Source organism: Monopterus albus, unplaced genomic scaffold, assembly GCF_001952655.1.
Source record: "Monopterus albus unplaced genomic scaffold, M_albus_1.0 scaffold1.1, whole genome shotgun sequence".
NCBI lineage: Eukaryota > Metazoa > Chordata > Actinopteri > Synbranchiformes > Synbranchidae > Monopterus > Monopterus albus.
Window position 1 is genome coordinate 4,743,750 of NW_018127881.1, and position 13,690 is coordinate 4,757,439.

At 39.0% G+C, this 13,690-nt stretch overlaps 1 protein-coding gene across 2 annotated transcripts in view; it reads right to left on the reverse strand.

Annotated features, from left to right (window-relative positions):
• Window positions 1-1,120: 1,120 nt before the first annotated feature.
• The window catches only part of spdef (SAM pointed domain containing ets transcription factor), a 25,013-nt gene continuing 12,443 nt past the window's right edge, over window positions 1,121-13,690 (reverse strand). Inside the window, exons 1-6 of one of the 2 annotated variants that reach the window (XM_020598333.1) lie at window positions 10,864-11,135; window positions 4,639-5,092; window positions 3,748-3,945; window positions 3,467-3,514; window positions 3,023-3,157; window positions 1,121-2,433 (exon numbers count right to left, since the gene is read on the reverse strand). In XM_020598333.1, coding sequence (XP_020453989.1) covers window positions 2,255-2,433; window positions 3,023-3,157; window positions 3,467-3,514; window positions 3,748-3,945; window positions 4,639-5,083 — 1,005 coding nt within the window. In that variant the 5' untranslated portion in view covers window positions 5,084-5,092; window positions 10,864-11,135 and the 3' untranslated portion in view covers window positions 1,121-2,254. Of the gene's footprint in view, window positions 2,434-3,022; window positions 3,158-3,466; window positions 3,515-3,747; window positions 3,946-4,638; window positions 5,093-10,863; window positions 11,136-13,690 lie in introns of those variants that run through there. The other variant, XM_020598259.1, reaches the window with a different exon arrangement.

Here is a 13,690-nt window from a genome sequence, read left to right on the forward strand (position 1 = left end):
CAGCAGGACAGACATAAGAATAAAGGGGTAAAAATTTATTTGAACTCAGATTTTTCTTTAAATTGCACTTTTAGCTGCCCCTCCCTGCAGACAGTCCATAAGGTGTGTGTCATCTTAATATTTGCAAATTGGTGCTCAGTTAAAATGATTGTTGTTATTGTTGTTAGCAGTGATGAAGAAGTGGGTGACGCCCTCAATCCTTTGAAGTGCACACACGTGTATCTACATTACGCATCTGCAATTTCTGTAATTCTTGGAGCATTACAACAACAATCATTAAAATAATCCTAAAGGTAATCACACACTCATATAGTTCACCTAAGGACTAACATTTGGATGCCACTTGATCAATTAATATGCTTCACTCAGCAAGATTTGAAACCTGTACAGTACTGTATAGCGTTTGTCGGGACAAACTCTTTTTTACCTGCAAGCTTAAACTGCTCAATGTCGCTCAAGGCTGCCTTTTCTTGGCAGATATTAACTCTCTGGCTCACTTCATAGACAGAGCAATTATAATACATCTTAAAGCCTGTTGGACTATCACAAAGAAAGAGCAGTTAGTGGTGAGACAAAAAGATAAATTATCAGCAGAGATCTGAATCAGAAAAGTAAAAATAGCCTAATTATAGAGCCTATGAACGATAAGCTTTTCCAGTGACTGTTAACAGGTTTTCCAAAGTACTGCTTTCTATTTAATGGTTAGAGACATGACACAGGTGCCTGTTGAGTTCAAAAACAAAGTTTAATGAGCCGTTTGAAGCTTAGATATTACTGTTATTATTATTGCTCAGGCAAATATTTACGCAATCTCCAAGTGAAAAACAACTAAGGTAAACCCAAAGTCTCAAAACTGAATAAATAAATAAAAACACGATACTCATATGAATACATTCAGTCAAAATACACTGTGAAATAATCCAATGCATTTTGAAATGTTACAAATGTTATATCATCATGCCTTCCTTTGCAAAATAAAATGTAATTGATGGTCATTTTTATTTTGTTCCAGCAGTTTTTAACATCTGTACTGTATTTTAACAGTGTTTTTACACTGGCCAACCTCTGTAAAAATTAAAAACTGTTGGAATAAAATAATAAAAATAAAGCCTAAGGGGGATATTTACTAAATCTGTTACTGCCAGGACTGGAAAACACTGCTGTACCGCTATTTTTTTTTTTAGTTTAGCTGTGTTTTTACTAACACAGATGATGTAAATGAGCACAGCCACAGCTGTGTTAACATGATTACACCTCCACAGCACTGATCAACGTTGTTGTCTGTGTTAACATGCTAACAAATAATTGTTTAGATGTTTAAGCCACTGCAACTCACAGTGCCACTATGTTTTGTCTCTATATGATTTATTTCATTTTCTGTTCCTTTTATTTTGAACAGTTGTTAAAAGACTCAACATAAATTCTAGTGTACAGCAGCATACACCAGAGCTGACTACTAAAACTATACAGTAGAGCAGTGAAACAATATACACTTTAAAAAATATATATACAGTATACAGCAAGTGGCACTATAAACACAGGGTACAGGGAACTGAGGATCCACCAGATGTTTTCACCCTTGAATCTAGACTCAGCAAGCTAAGTCTCCTCTGTGCCTTTCAGACCAGATAAGAAAAGAGTGCCTGCCTGTCCTGTGATTGATGGGTTATAGGAGCTGTGTGTATAACAGCCAGGGACAAACCCAAAAAAGAAGCAAAACTATCCCAACCACATTTTCAACTGTGGCAGTGAAACTGGCTCTATTCCAAACAGAGACAGCATTTACAGAAAGATGAGCGAAGGATAAAAGCCAAAGCAAATGTAGCCGTGGTCAGTGGGCGTTTTCCTGAAGCTTAAACACAAGAGCAATCAAGTCTAATTGACTGATGTGATGTATGAAGGTTGACAGAGTCGCATTATGGAAAAATAAACAGGCAGATCATGCAAAAGACAAGGCGCTTCATTTATTTCTTCTGTTTTTTAATCTGTTGTTTTATTCTCTAGCAGGAAAAAGTTTCAACAGCCACGTTGTTTTGTTTCTTCTTCTCGGCTCTTGCACAGATAAGCCTCCATGCAGGAGCTGCCAACTGTTGCTTCAGTGGCGGCAGTGGAAGTGTGTTTTATTGGGGTTGGTCAGTGCATGTGTCCTAAGTCACCCTTTCATCTCGAGTGTTCAAGTGCGTGGTGAAATCATGTCATTTTTGCTTCATAGGTTTCCATCTCCCACTCTTCCTCCTCCCACTCTGCTGCAGCCTCATACTGGGTGAACAAACTGGTACACCAGTCTCTGCGACACATCGGGCTTGCGAATGATCCCCTTTTTGTAGTACTGACGTATGGAGCGGCTCAGCTTGTCATAGTTCATAGCAGGTCGATTCTTTCTGAGTCCCCACAGCCTCGCAACATGAGCTGAGTCTTCAATTTTAAAAATACCTGGTGGGAATCAGAAGAGAGCTGACATTTGTTAAAGCATTTTGGAAGATGTCTTGCTGATGAAATACTTAAAATAATAGTTAAAAAAAAAAACAAGTGGTGGAGTCTTTGGGCTTTTGAAACAATTTAAACTAAATTAAAGGGTTTAAAACATTCATTCTTTGCTGGGGACAGTAGGTACAGTGTTGAGCTGTAGGTCACCCTCATTTTGGCTGTATTCACAGCCCAGTACTCAGCTGCTGTAGGTACACGTGTAAAATGCAGACAAATAAATTTGAAGTGTAAAAATAAACTTGGGGTTTCTTTTACGAACAGATAGTGTGAATAAAATGCATAAATGTGAGTAAAACATTTGAGATGTCAGTTGGCATGTAGCAGATGAAGCGTCAGTTAAAGCTAAAACGACTAAACCATATTAAACTTCAGATAAAATGTTTGCTCAGAGTAGCAAATAAATGATAAAATAAAAGATGCTCATTTGAGCTATTTTACTGTTTTCCCATTGGCTGCATCATGTATCCTTTGAAATAAATTGTTACAATTTCCATTCCTGGTTTACAATGAACATAATATTAAAAAACATGTGCACCTTTCTCTTTATTGAGCCAGCGGATGCAGCGTCCATAGCTGTGAGGTTTGAGCAGGAGCTCTCTGAGGAACTGCCACAGATGAATGGGTTGACCTGAACAAGACGAATCTGCCTCAGACCATAGCTCCTCGCCTCCTGCACAACACAACACAACAACAACAGCACTTGATTCCTAAGATCTTTGTGCAGTAATTTATTGAGAAAAGACCTTTGAGCAGTGCAAGATTTCCATGCCCTTAGTATAATCAGGACACAGAAAACACACAATGCTAAAGCATGATTTACATCAAATTCCACATTATAATATTGTTTTAAAGTTAGTAAAATGTAAAATGCCCTGTTTCTTATTGTATGACTTCTGGTTTTTTAAAAAATGAAAAGCAGCAGTTTGCATTACATTTTGCCTAATGCTGACAAAAGGGTGAATAACAAAAAGAAACCTACCCACGGTCCTGGTATCTGCAGCTGAACACCTCTCTTTCATCCAGGCAGCTGGAGAGAAAACAGGACAGACATTTAATTGAAACTTATGCTTAAATTAATTCATACTTAATAGCTCTATTAATAATTAATAGCTCTTACTCCACCCAAACATACTGTACATAAACACACTAAGATACAATGCAGACACTCAAAAGTTTGAAACAGCTAAACACTGGTCAAATCAGTCAGTGTAGGAGGTGCAACAGTGTATGATGAACTTGTCACATAAATATTTTCCTTACCAGACTTCCATATGTCCAGGTGTGCATGCAGTGTGTCTCCACACTGAGGCGAGCGCTGGCGAAACTCCTCCTCACTCATGGCACAAAGGTCTTTTCCTGTCAGCTCCTGGAAGGACTTTCCTGCATGGGGCAATCTGTACAGATGTTCTGTCCACAGCAGCCACTTCTGCACATGTCCTACGTTCCACTCTATGGGGTCTAAGACAAAGGAAACAGAAAGCAATGTAAAAATGGTGAAAAAACTCCCAGCTACTGCAACAGTAAGTTACCTGATATGGGATCATTCCTCCTGTGAGATTAAAGTGGAGTTAAATTCCCAGGTTATTCAGCTGTGAACTGTCTGTATTATCTTCTGCTACCTTTATACCTAATAAATGTTCTATAACCACAAGGTAATCATGCTTTTATCCCACAACTATTCTAATCAGCAAAATAGATGACTGGAAATTATAGAGATTTATGACAGCCAGAAGCCCTGCAATTCATAATGCTTCCTCTATTTGCTTTGCAAGCAGGAGAGACCTCGCCCTAAAGACTGTGTACACATATCCTGGCAAGAAAAGAACCATCACTGTCATATTCCAAAAGAACACACTCAAAAGGTCAGGATTAAACAGATCCTGGAATAGGCAAACACAACTTTGAGTCAGTAAGAACATGATTTAAGAGATCTGTCATCATGCCTGTGCTATCCACACAAATATGTGTTGATTTTGGGAGTAAGATCAAGCAGTTTAAGTATCTCTGAATCAATATTCCTTTACCTGTAAATAACGAGCAACACTTTTTAAGACATGAAAAATGTACTTGTCTCATTTGCATATCTTAATATTGTAACAGCCTCGTGAGAATGACAGTCTGTTAGAGCAGGTATGGCTGAAGGTAGCCTACCTGGGGTAATATTCAGCAGTTTGCAGGCTGTTTCAATGTCCTTCAGCACCTCTCCCACCACCATGCTCTGCACCTGCTCCAGAGACCGCTCCTCCTCCTGCCCCTCCAGCCCAGGAGAGAGTCCCTGCTCCTGGCTATCGATAACTGGGCACTGCTCTGGCTCCTCCTGGGGCTCCATGCGGGTCATAGGTACAGCCAGCGTTGAGGAGGCCTCTGAAACTTTCACCAGCCACGCAGAGTCTTCGGTGAGGAGCATGTCGAAGCAGGACAGGTATAGGCCTGGCAAACCTCGCTCCAAGGCTTCCACATTTGGTTTGGTTTCCCCCATGTCCCAAGGTTCTCCAGAGTTCCTGTTTCGCTCCAGGATGGCGAGGGAGTCCTCTGTCATCCCAGCCCGGGTCGTGTATACTGTGCCTTCTGACAAACTGTTCACTGGGTTTGACATAACTAGTGCCTAAAAAAAAAACAGCAGACAAGAGAATCCACATAAGCAATGACCCATGAAAACATTTTAGTTTCCCTTCAGCACTGTAAAATGTTTATTAAAAATAAATTCTTTTGAATGGCACTAAATCAGAAAGATACAGGACATCTGCCTGAAGCCGTCCAATAATGATAATCCTGCTGGACCAAACTTAGCAACATTCAAGCAACTCAACTTCAACATCAATAGTCAAAATTACACTGCCTTTACTAACAGTTCCTGTCTTGCAGTTCCCTGGCTGCTAAATCAGCATTTGTTTTGGTTTTGTGAGAAACTCCATTAGAGCATCTGCAGGCAAGAATCCATAACGCACTATGAGTGGAACTGAGGTGAGACGTGCTGGGCGTCACTCTATAAGGACACTGAGCCTATTGGAGATACTGCGGAATAGACCCTCAAGAGACTTAAAACACACACAGCGCTGATGGGCATGGGGCAAAATGGATTTGGCTGAGCTTCTTATTTGTGGGTCAAAGGCCCAGAATGGCAGATGTCTTGGGGGTAGGTGACTTGTATTGAGACCTGAACCAGCTCTGCTGCCTGCCTTGGCTTTCAATGTGCCGTCTCTGCAGTCCTCTGTCTCCACTGTCAGCTGGAGATTTTAATCAAATAGAAGTTATAGTGTTGAGAAGAGTGTGCACAAAATCTGCACAAAACCACACGTGAAACAAAAGTCTGTTTAATGAAGACCAGACTCATAGGTGCAACAGCTTTATCTTAACAGGAAATTGCTATCGTGAGTGTTAATTTATTGACACCAGCTGTAGCACAAGTGCTGTAATCTTGGAGTGAATTAACATATGGCACACATAATGTGTGCTTGCCACAGCTGGAATATGGGAAAGCAAACTGACACACGCACAAGGTTATCAATGTTTGTGACTGATGCCAAAGTAAAGGAAGTGTGCTCCCACAGAGCACATGTTCAAAGAGTCACAGCTTTATTTGTCAAGACACAAGGAACTGAGAGTCTCATAAAATTTGCCAGATTACAGACTCCACCCAAAATAATCCATGAAGGTTATATTTGCAGATAATCTGGTTGATATTAAACCTTTCCTATGACAGAAAATGCCAGCACCCTGACCACCAAGTGAGAAAATTCAGCAAAGAAGTGAAAATTTAGGTTGTGCTGATTATGTTGATTTCCTGTGACATTTACTTTTTTGGTCATATGTTCTCATCTCTTGCATTTTTTTTCCATCTGAAGAGTGTGTAGTCATTTTTAATGCTAATTTTGACAACACACACCTGACACTGCATCATGCCTAGGTTCCAGAGCACAAACCCTTTCACAATTGTTGATCTTAAAACTTTCACATTTCACATTCACCCCCTGATTTGTCACATTAATGGGAAGGCTGTTAACAACTATTAACCAAAGACTTCTTTTTCTCTTACCAAATGTCCCCAAAGATAAATAAAGTTATCATCCCTGCCCCCCCCAAATTCTCGTAAACTATAACCCACTCTCCCTTTCTCTCCACCAGGAGTCAGATTAATATCCCAGGCTGGCTACTGTGTGTCAAAACCGCTCTGTAACAGCTTGCACTAAACCCATTAGCAAAGCAAATTTAGCCATATTACCTTCTTCCAAAAGGAAGCGGGGACAGAGGAAAAAGACACAAACACACCCCCCCAGGAAGAGGGATTAAGACCCTGACTGATCTCTAAATGAGTTTGGTCAAGACTCTGATACTCATTTCAGGAGCATTAGAGTTTGCTCCATTTACTCTGTAAAGTCAGCCTAGACACCGAGGGAGAAAGACTCCCTCCATGCACCCTGGGAACCATATTGCTTCTACATGCTTGGTCTCATTCAATATGAAAAAGGTGATTATCAGACATGAATTTCCCTTTATTCCCATGGATTTTATACAGTTGCAGCTTAATATGTTTTTTCTTGTTTTTGGCTTTCTGCAAAAATCTAACGCAAATTAGCCACAAATGATTCGTGTATTATTTACTCACAGGTAAAAATGTTGAGTTATTTTTGAGTTAAAGGGGGTTTAATGCTTGAGATATCACAACAAACCTCACTTCCACACCCTCGGTTTAACTAAAAGTCATGTAAGTTACAGTACAAGGCAATACAACCAACCTAGCTTAATATAAACTTGTTTCCTTATTCATCATTGTTGCTAAAACACCTCTGCAGTCAGCTAAGTAGAATTTAATGAGTCCTGATAAAAATAAAAGTCTAAAGTCTTTCAAATGTGTTTAATCTGAATAACTGGATCTAATTTGAAAAAAGAAAGAGTCATACAAAGTTTGAGAACATCTATCAAAAAGTGACCAAAATGTTTGCGTGCTCTGCTCATCACAAAATAGGCCTGTGTTGTTTGAGACTGAAGTTAGAGGAATGTGTACAGCAGGCGAGACTGTTTGCCATGTGAGCACTGAAGGGAATTTTTTTATTCTTGTTACTGTTTCTCGTGAAAAACTTGACCAAACTAAGGAAGTCACCGTATCTTTGTGCTGAGGAGAAAGTCTGAAGGCTGAATTGATCTGGGTTTTCTCTTATAGCAGCAGGGATATGTACACATTATAAACTAGAAGGGTGTGTAACAGTAGTCTTTTAGTTTTTTTCTCATTTTATGAATTGCAAACAAAGGCTGATTTCTGTGCATGTCTTCATTGTGCCTTGTTTTTATTGCTATAGACAATATTTGTAGTCTAAAGACCCGTCACAAATCCTCATTTCCAATCTGTTAAATTCCACTTTTAATTATATGTTTTTTTAAGTCTTTGTTTTCTCCCCCTGGGCGGGCTGCATTAACTGCCAACGGGAGGTGTTGGTGCACTGGGTGATTCATTTCTGCTGCTAGTCAGGTCCACTGGCATTAGGCCAGTATCCTAGAAACCATTAAACCACTGAAAATGCTTTTGCTGTTGGTGCAAATTAATTTTGATAGCGGGCTAATTTTGCAGTCATGTAGATAATAAACTTCATACATCTGAGGCTGGGCCTGAAGACTGAAGGCATAACAATATATGGATAAAGAAAAAGAATGTATAATTAATTTTTTGCAGAGAAATTGTAAATATAATGAAGCTTTTGAGACTATGGAAAGGAACAGCTCTATTTAAAATGGAGAACATCAAAAAAGTGGTTTTTAAATACTTTTAATCGTTTAGCCTAATATGATAAATCACCCCACAAGGGGCTTACAGTATGTAAACCACCAACACCAACCAGCTGCTTTGGTGCAGTACAAAATTTAGCATCCCATTCATTTAAAAGAAATGCTGCCTCTGAGCATAATCCAGCCAATAATTATTATGATAAAGTACATGATCTGCAGGAGACTGACTCTGATCACAGTGCAAGCAGGTCCATCCTCGACTGCAGCTGCTCAGCAGCAAATATCACTGTAGCTAGCTAGCTAGCTAGCTAGCTAGATAGATAGATAGATAGATAGATAGATAGATAGATAGATAGATAGATAGATAGATAGATAGATAGATAGCAACCCACTCCACAGCTAAATGTATAATAGCTACTGTGCTCCACAACTCAAAATGTACTAGTCTCACAATAAGGCCCAGAAAATTGTTACAGCGTTTACCTGGATCAAAAACTGTGACATGGTAATGTCTTTCTGGCAGTGAAAATGAAAGACAAAGGCTGAAATTCCTTATACATGGTTAAATTTAGGGAAATACCACAGGTCCGGTTAAAACACTCACATGAAAAGTACAACATTGCACATGTGCCATGAGCTCTGGCTGTTTGCATGAAGGTCAGTTATTTGTTGGACCCGTCCATCTGTCCCAGCCACAACCTGTCTAGCGTTTATAGTTCAAAACTGTATGCCTTCAACTGACACTAAATGCTAGCTTCTCAACCCACACTCCTTTTTGATTTATTTTTTTGCCATACACCATAAAACACCAAGAAGAAAAACAACGGCTTACAATACAAAAAATCATTTCACAATTTTACAACCGTTATTGTCACATTTTATGCTGTGGACCAACAACACATTCTCATCTTTTGGAAATGCTTTGTTTGGTCTATGTGAGAGATGTGCACCTACAACACGCAGGACGTGAGACATGATGTGGTCATGTAGCCAGTTTGTAATTTAGTCATAAACAACCAAGTCTCTTGCCAAACCCTAAAGTTGTCTGTCCAGCTCTTAACAACAGGCGTTTTTTTTTTTTACTTCGGATGTTTGTATTCTTCCAGTTTCAGATGATAGAACATCATCAACACACCCACTAGCTCCGTGTGAATACTCCGACCCATACACAGTTGTTTTTTCACATAGGCTCACTCCAGCTCACTCGGATATAATGCAGACTTTGTACTAGAGAGCTGGCAGGGTAAAGTCCTCTTAAAGTCCGGGTTGACTGACTCGGACATTTGTGTTCTCACATACAGCTCACCCTGGCAAAGTCTAGATCATTTCAGGGCTCCAGTGCATGTCTGAAAAGTGCTAGAGCTAGTGAACCCAGCTCTCTACACTGTATTAATAAGATATAACAAGCTGCTACAGAGGCTGACTGAAGCAGACTGTGATTAAGACTGTAGCCATGGAATTGTACTGTTGCTGTGATTCTGGCTACTGTACACTTTTTCTATTTTAATTGGGAGGGTCTGGCAGCATTTTATAGCTCAAGTGGGGGCTCCAAAGAAAATATTAATAACTCTAGGGAGGGTCTCGCATTTTTAAAAAGTAAAACAAAGTTTAGTCTCTCTCCAAAGCCAAATAATTTTCATACAGCCCCTAAAATAGTCAGAGCAGCTATTAGGATTCTTCATACAGAGTCTCAATCAATCAAGAACAATGTAGATTAGCCTGACGTGAAAGTTCTGAACGGGATGTTCACGAGATTAACACGCTGGTTGTTAAATACTCTTATTACAGCTTTGGTGAGTAGCCACTGTATTTAATCTTCATTTATAGTCAAGCCCATAATTATCTCACATCTAATCCTAAACACCAGTGGCGAACCTATTTTGATTATGTCAGCTTATCATTGTGGTTTTTGGTTTCAAACTGCCAACAACCCCCACACACCTTTTATCTGACCACTTTTTTTTTTTTTTTTTTTAATCTTTCTTAGTGAAAGCTAATATGCAATTGCACATACACAGGAACAAGAAAAACAGGTGAGCATGACAAAGAATAAAAATGACTAGGCAAATTAAAAAGATAACAGCTTTTCATCCAACCCCTCCACCTCTTCACTCTCAAGCCTTTTAATCTTTTTCAAGATTTTACTGTTTATCTGTTCACAGTACTACTTTATTTAACCTAATATACCTTTGTTTTCAGTCCATAGGTGTCAACTTACTGAAGTTAAACCCTGATGCCTTATTTACTGATGTGACCAACCAGCCTAACATCACATCCTAATTCTTGCATAACTCCTCACTTTGAATTTTGAAAAGTCATGATGCAAGAAAATATATAAAACTAGAGAAATAAATGACAAGCATTCTGCAGATATTGTTAATGCTATATCGGAAAAGTTGCATAGACTATTCCTTTTTACTCTGACCAATGAAATGATGATCATCATTAACAAACAAGTACAAGTTGGATTGTGTTATTTAAATATTCACATTAACCTGTGTAATTGGATTCTGTCAATTTCTAGCAATCCAAAACCAGTGTCATACAAAGGTTCCCCTTTAAATAATAACAACATTGTGAATAAAACCTGTATTTCTCTTACAGAAAGACATAAATCTCATGTTCAAGACATTGTGTGAGGCAGTGTCTTCTTACCGAGGCAAAGATGCTCTGATGGCCAGAGGCAAAGGCTTGACTGAATGTGGAAGCAGATGCAGTGCAGCTCTGGTTCTGCTGAGGATGATGGATGGATTTTTGTCAGTCAGTTCAAACAAGATACCTGCCACCCGAGGACAGATTTGCAGCAGGCAGCGGGCACTGATGACTGTCGCAGAGCCCCCAGCCTAAGGCCTCAGACACTCTGAGGCTTTTTGGTAGAATTACACTTAACCTGAAAGTCACAGCCTAAAGCACAACTGCAAACTAGACTTCAAGTGAAAGCACCTGCTGGGGGTGTGTACAAATGAAAAGGAGCCAGGGCAAGTGACTGACTGAGTGAGTGCAAAGGAATTTCAGCACCATTGACTGCAATTTATATTTATAGGGCAGTTGTGTTTACTTATGCACACAAGCCAGTGTGTGTGCGTCTGTGCCCTGCGTCTAGCAAATTAGCTCAGGCCTCCTCAAACAGTACTACTTCACCTCATTGCTTAGGTGACAGACAACTCAAAGTGATAACAGAAAACTATTTACTTGAGTATTTTAATTTTAAGCTACTTTATTGTTCTGCTTCACAACTTTTCTCCACAGTAGTTATTTGTCAGCTTTAGTTAGTATTTAAAATTAACCAGTATTTCACAAAAATACTACATGTGAGTATAAATTTGTGCAGCACAACTTGTTTCTATCACACAATTAATTATAGATAATGTAGTTAAAATTAGCTCCACCTCCAAATGAACTGCTGTTGCATTGATGCATCAGTATTAAGAAGTTAGTATTAGAATGTGTGAAGTACTGTATAAGTAAATACTTTTACTTTTTAGACTTTGGGTTCAGGCGGCACAGTGGCACAATGGTTAGCACTGTCGCCTCCCAGCAGGAAGGTTCCATGTTTGAGCCTAGGCCGACCTGATGCCTTTCGGTGCGTCAGTTTGCATGTTCTCTCTGTGCCTGCATGGGTTTCCTTCAGGATCCTCCCAAAGACATGCAATTTCGGTCAACTGGGAGTGACTGTGTGTGGTTGTTTGTCTACATGTCAGCCCTGTGATAGACTGACAACCTGTCCAGGGTGCACCTCGCCTCTCACCCAGTGTCAGCTGGGATTGGCTCCAGCCCCCCAAATTAAAGGTAGAGAGAACTCATAAGCCAAATATACACACCGTATCACAAACAGTATGCATATATAGTCCCACAGGCCTTTTACTTCAGTCTTCCTTGTTATGATTCTTCTTAGTAAATATAATGTGGTGAGCAGAGCCTCAACCACATTTTATTTACTTACTTTTCACTAAGATAATTCACTCACTTTCATTATCAGTATTGCCCTGAGTCCTGAGCAGAGGTCTAATAAACAAGAATAGTTTAAAACACCTGTGTGTGTGCCAGGCTTTTAAAGTGTAGCTGATGGATGTGGAGATAATCTCAACTGCTTTATGTACTGCTGGGTATTCCAGTAACACTACATCATCAGGTGTCATAAACTTATGATTTGTACATAAAATCTTATTCTGTAAAGTACTGTAGCTGAATAAAAAGCACAAAATCCCTTAAGTGTGATGAAGTTAAGTGTAAACTAGCATAAAGTGGAGTTATTCAAGTAGAAACCTCAAAATTGCATTTAAGGAAATGTGTGTAGCTACTTTCCACCAGTGGAAAAAGTTTATTTTAGTATCAAGTCAGGCTAACAGAATCAGAGAAGCAGTAGAGTCAGGCTCTAGACTGAGCCCAGCTTCATATGTTTGGTAGAACCTCGGGTCAGAACCAAACAGTGTGAAGCTGCTTTTAGCTACTATTCTGCACAGAGATGGAACCAAAGTCCCGATGACCTTAAATGTGCCCTAATTCAGCCACTTTCACGTCTAAACTGAAATCTCAGAAAATGTTCCCATGCCTTTGTTTGACTGGTTTCTATGCTTCACTTTCAGCACTGTAACTTTTTATTCTCAGTTTGTGTTTTATCTCATTTTAACAATGTTTTTACTTATTTTATTTTGCTTTTAATGCTGTTACAGTTTTTCTTTGACACTGTAAAGCACTTTGAATTGCCTTTGTATATGAAATTTGCTATATAAATAAAGCTGCCTTGACTTTTTCTATGTATATTTTCTATATATACTTTTTTGTTTGGAGCAATATTGCCATATTTCTCTTCAAATGAATATGAATTGTGCATAGTATATAATGAGTGGATCTTATATTATGGCTTTAGAAATGTAAATATTTGTGTCATGTGACCTGCAACTGACCTATCAAGAGCCATGCCACCAGCACACCAGTCAAGACCAACACACCTTTTGCTGATCACGTAATAAGCAAACCTGAAGAAGTCGCAAGATGAACTTTTTTCACAGCAGCCATTTTGGCAAGTCGTAACAGGAAAAGCACAGGTGAAACATAAACTGGGCCAACTGATGCAACTGAGCATCAACAAAATTTGTTTTGTTAACAAAATTTGTTTCACCTGTGCTTTTCCTGATCAAATCAAAATGAGTTCTATGTTTTTGAAAAGGAAATTATAAAGATAGTGAATAAATGTGTTAACAAAACATCCAGTGATAGTGATGGTATCACTATGACAACTGTTAAATGGGTAATTGAGGGGATATGCAAACCATTAACCCATATTTTTAACATGTCGTTTCGACTTGGGCAGTTCCCCAATAATATGAAAATAGCAAAGGTTATTCCACTGTATAAATCTGGTGATAAGCACAACTTCACAAATTATAGACCGGTTTCTCTGTCACAATTTTCAAAAATTCTGGAAAAACTCTTTAATAACAGATTAGATACATTTATTGACAAACATAAAATCCTCTCT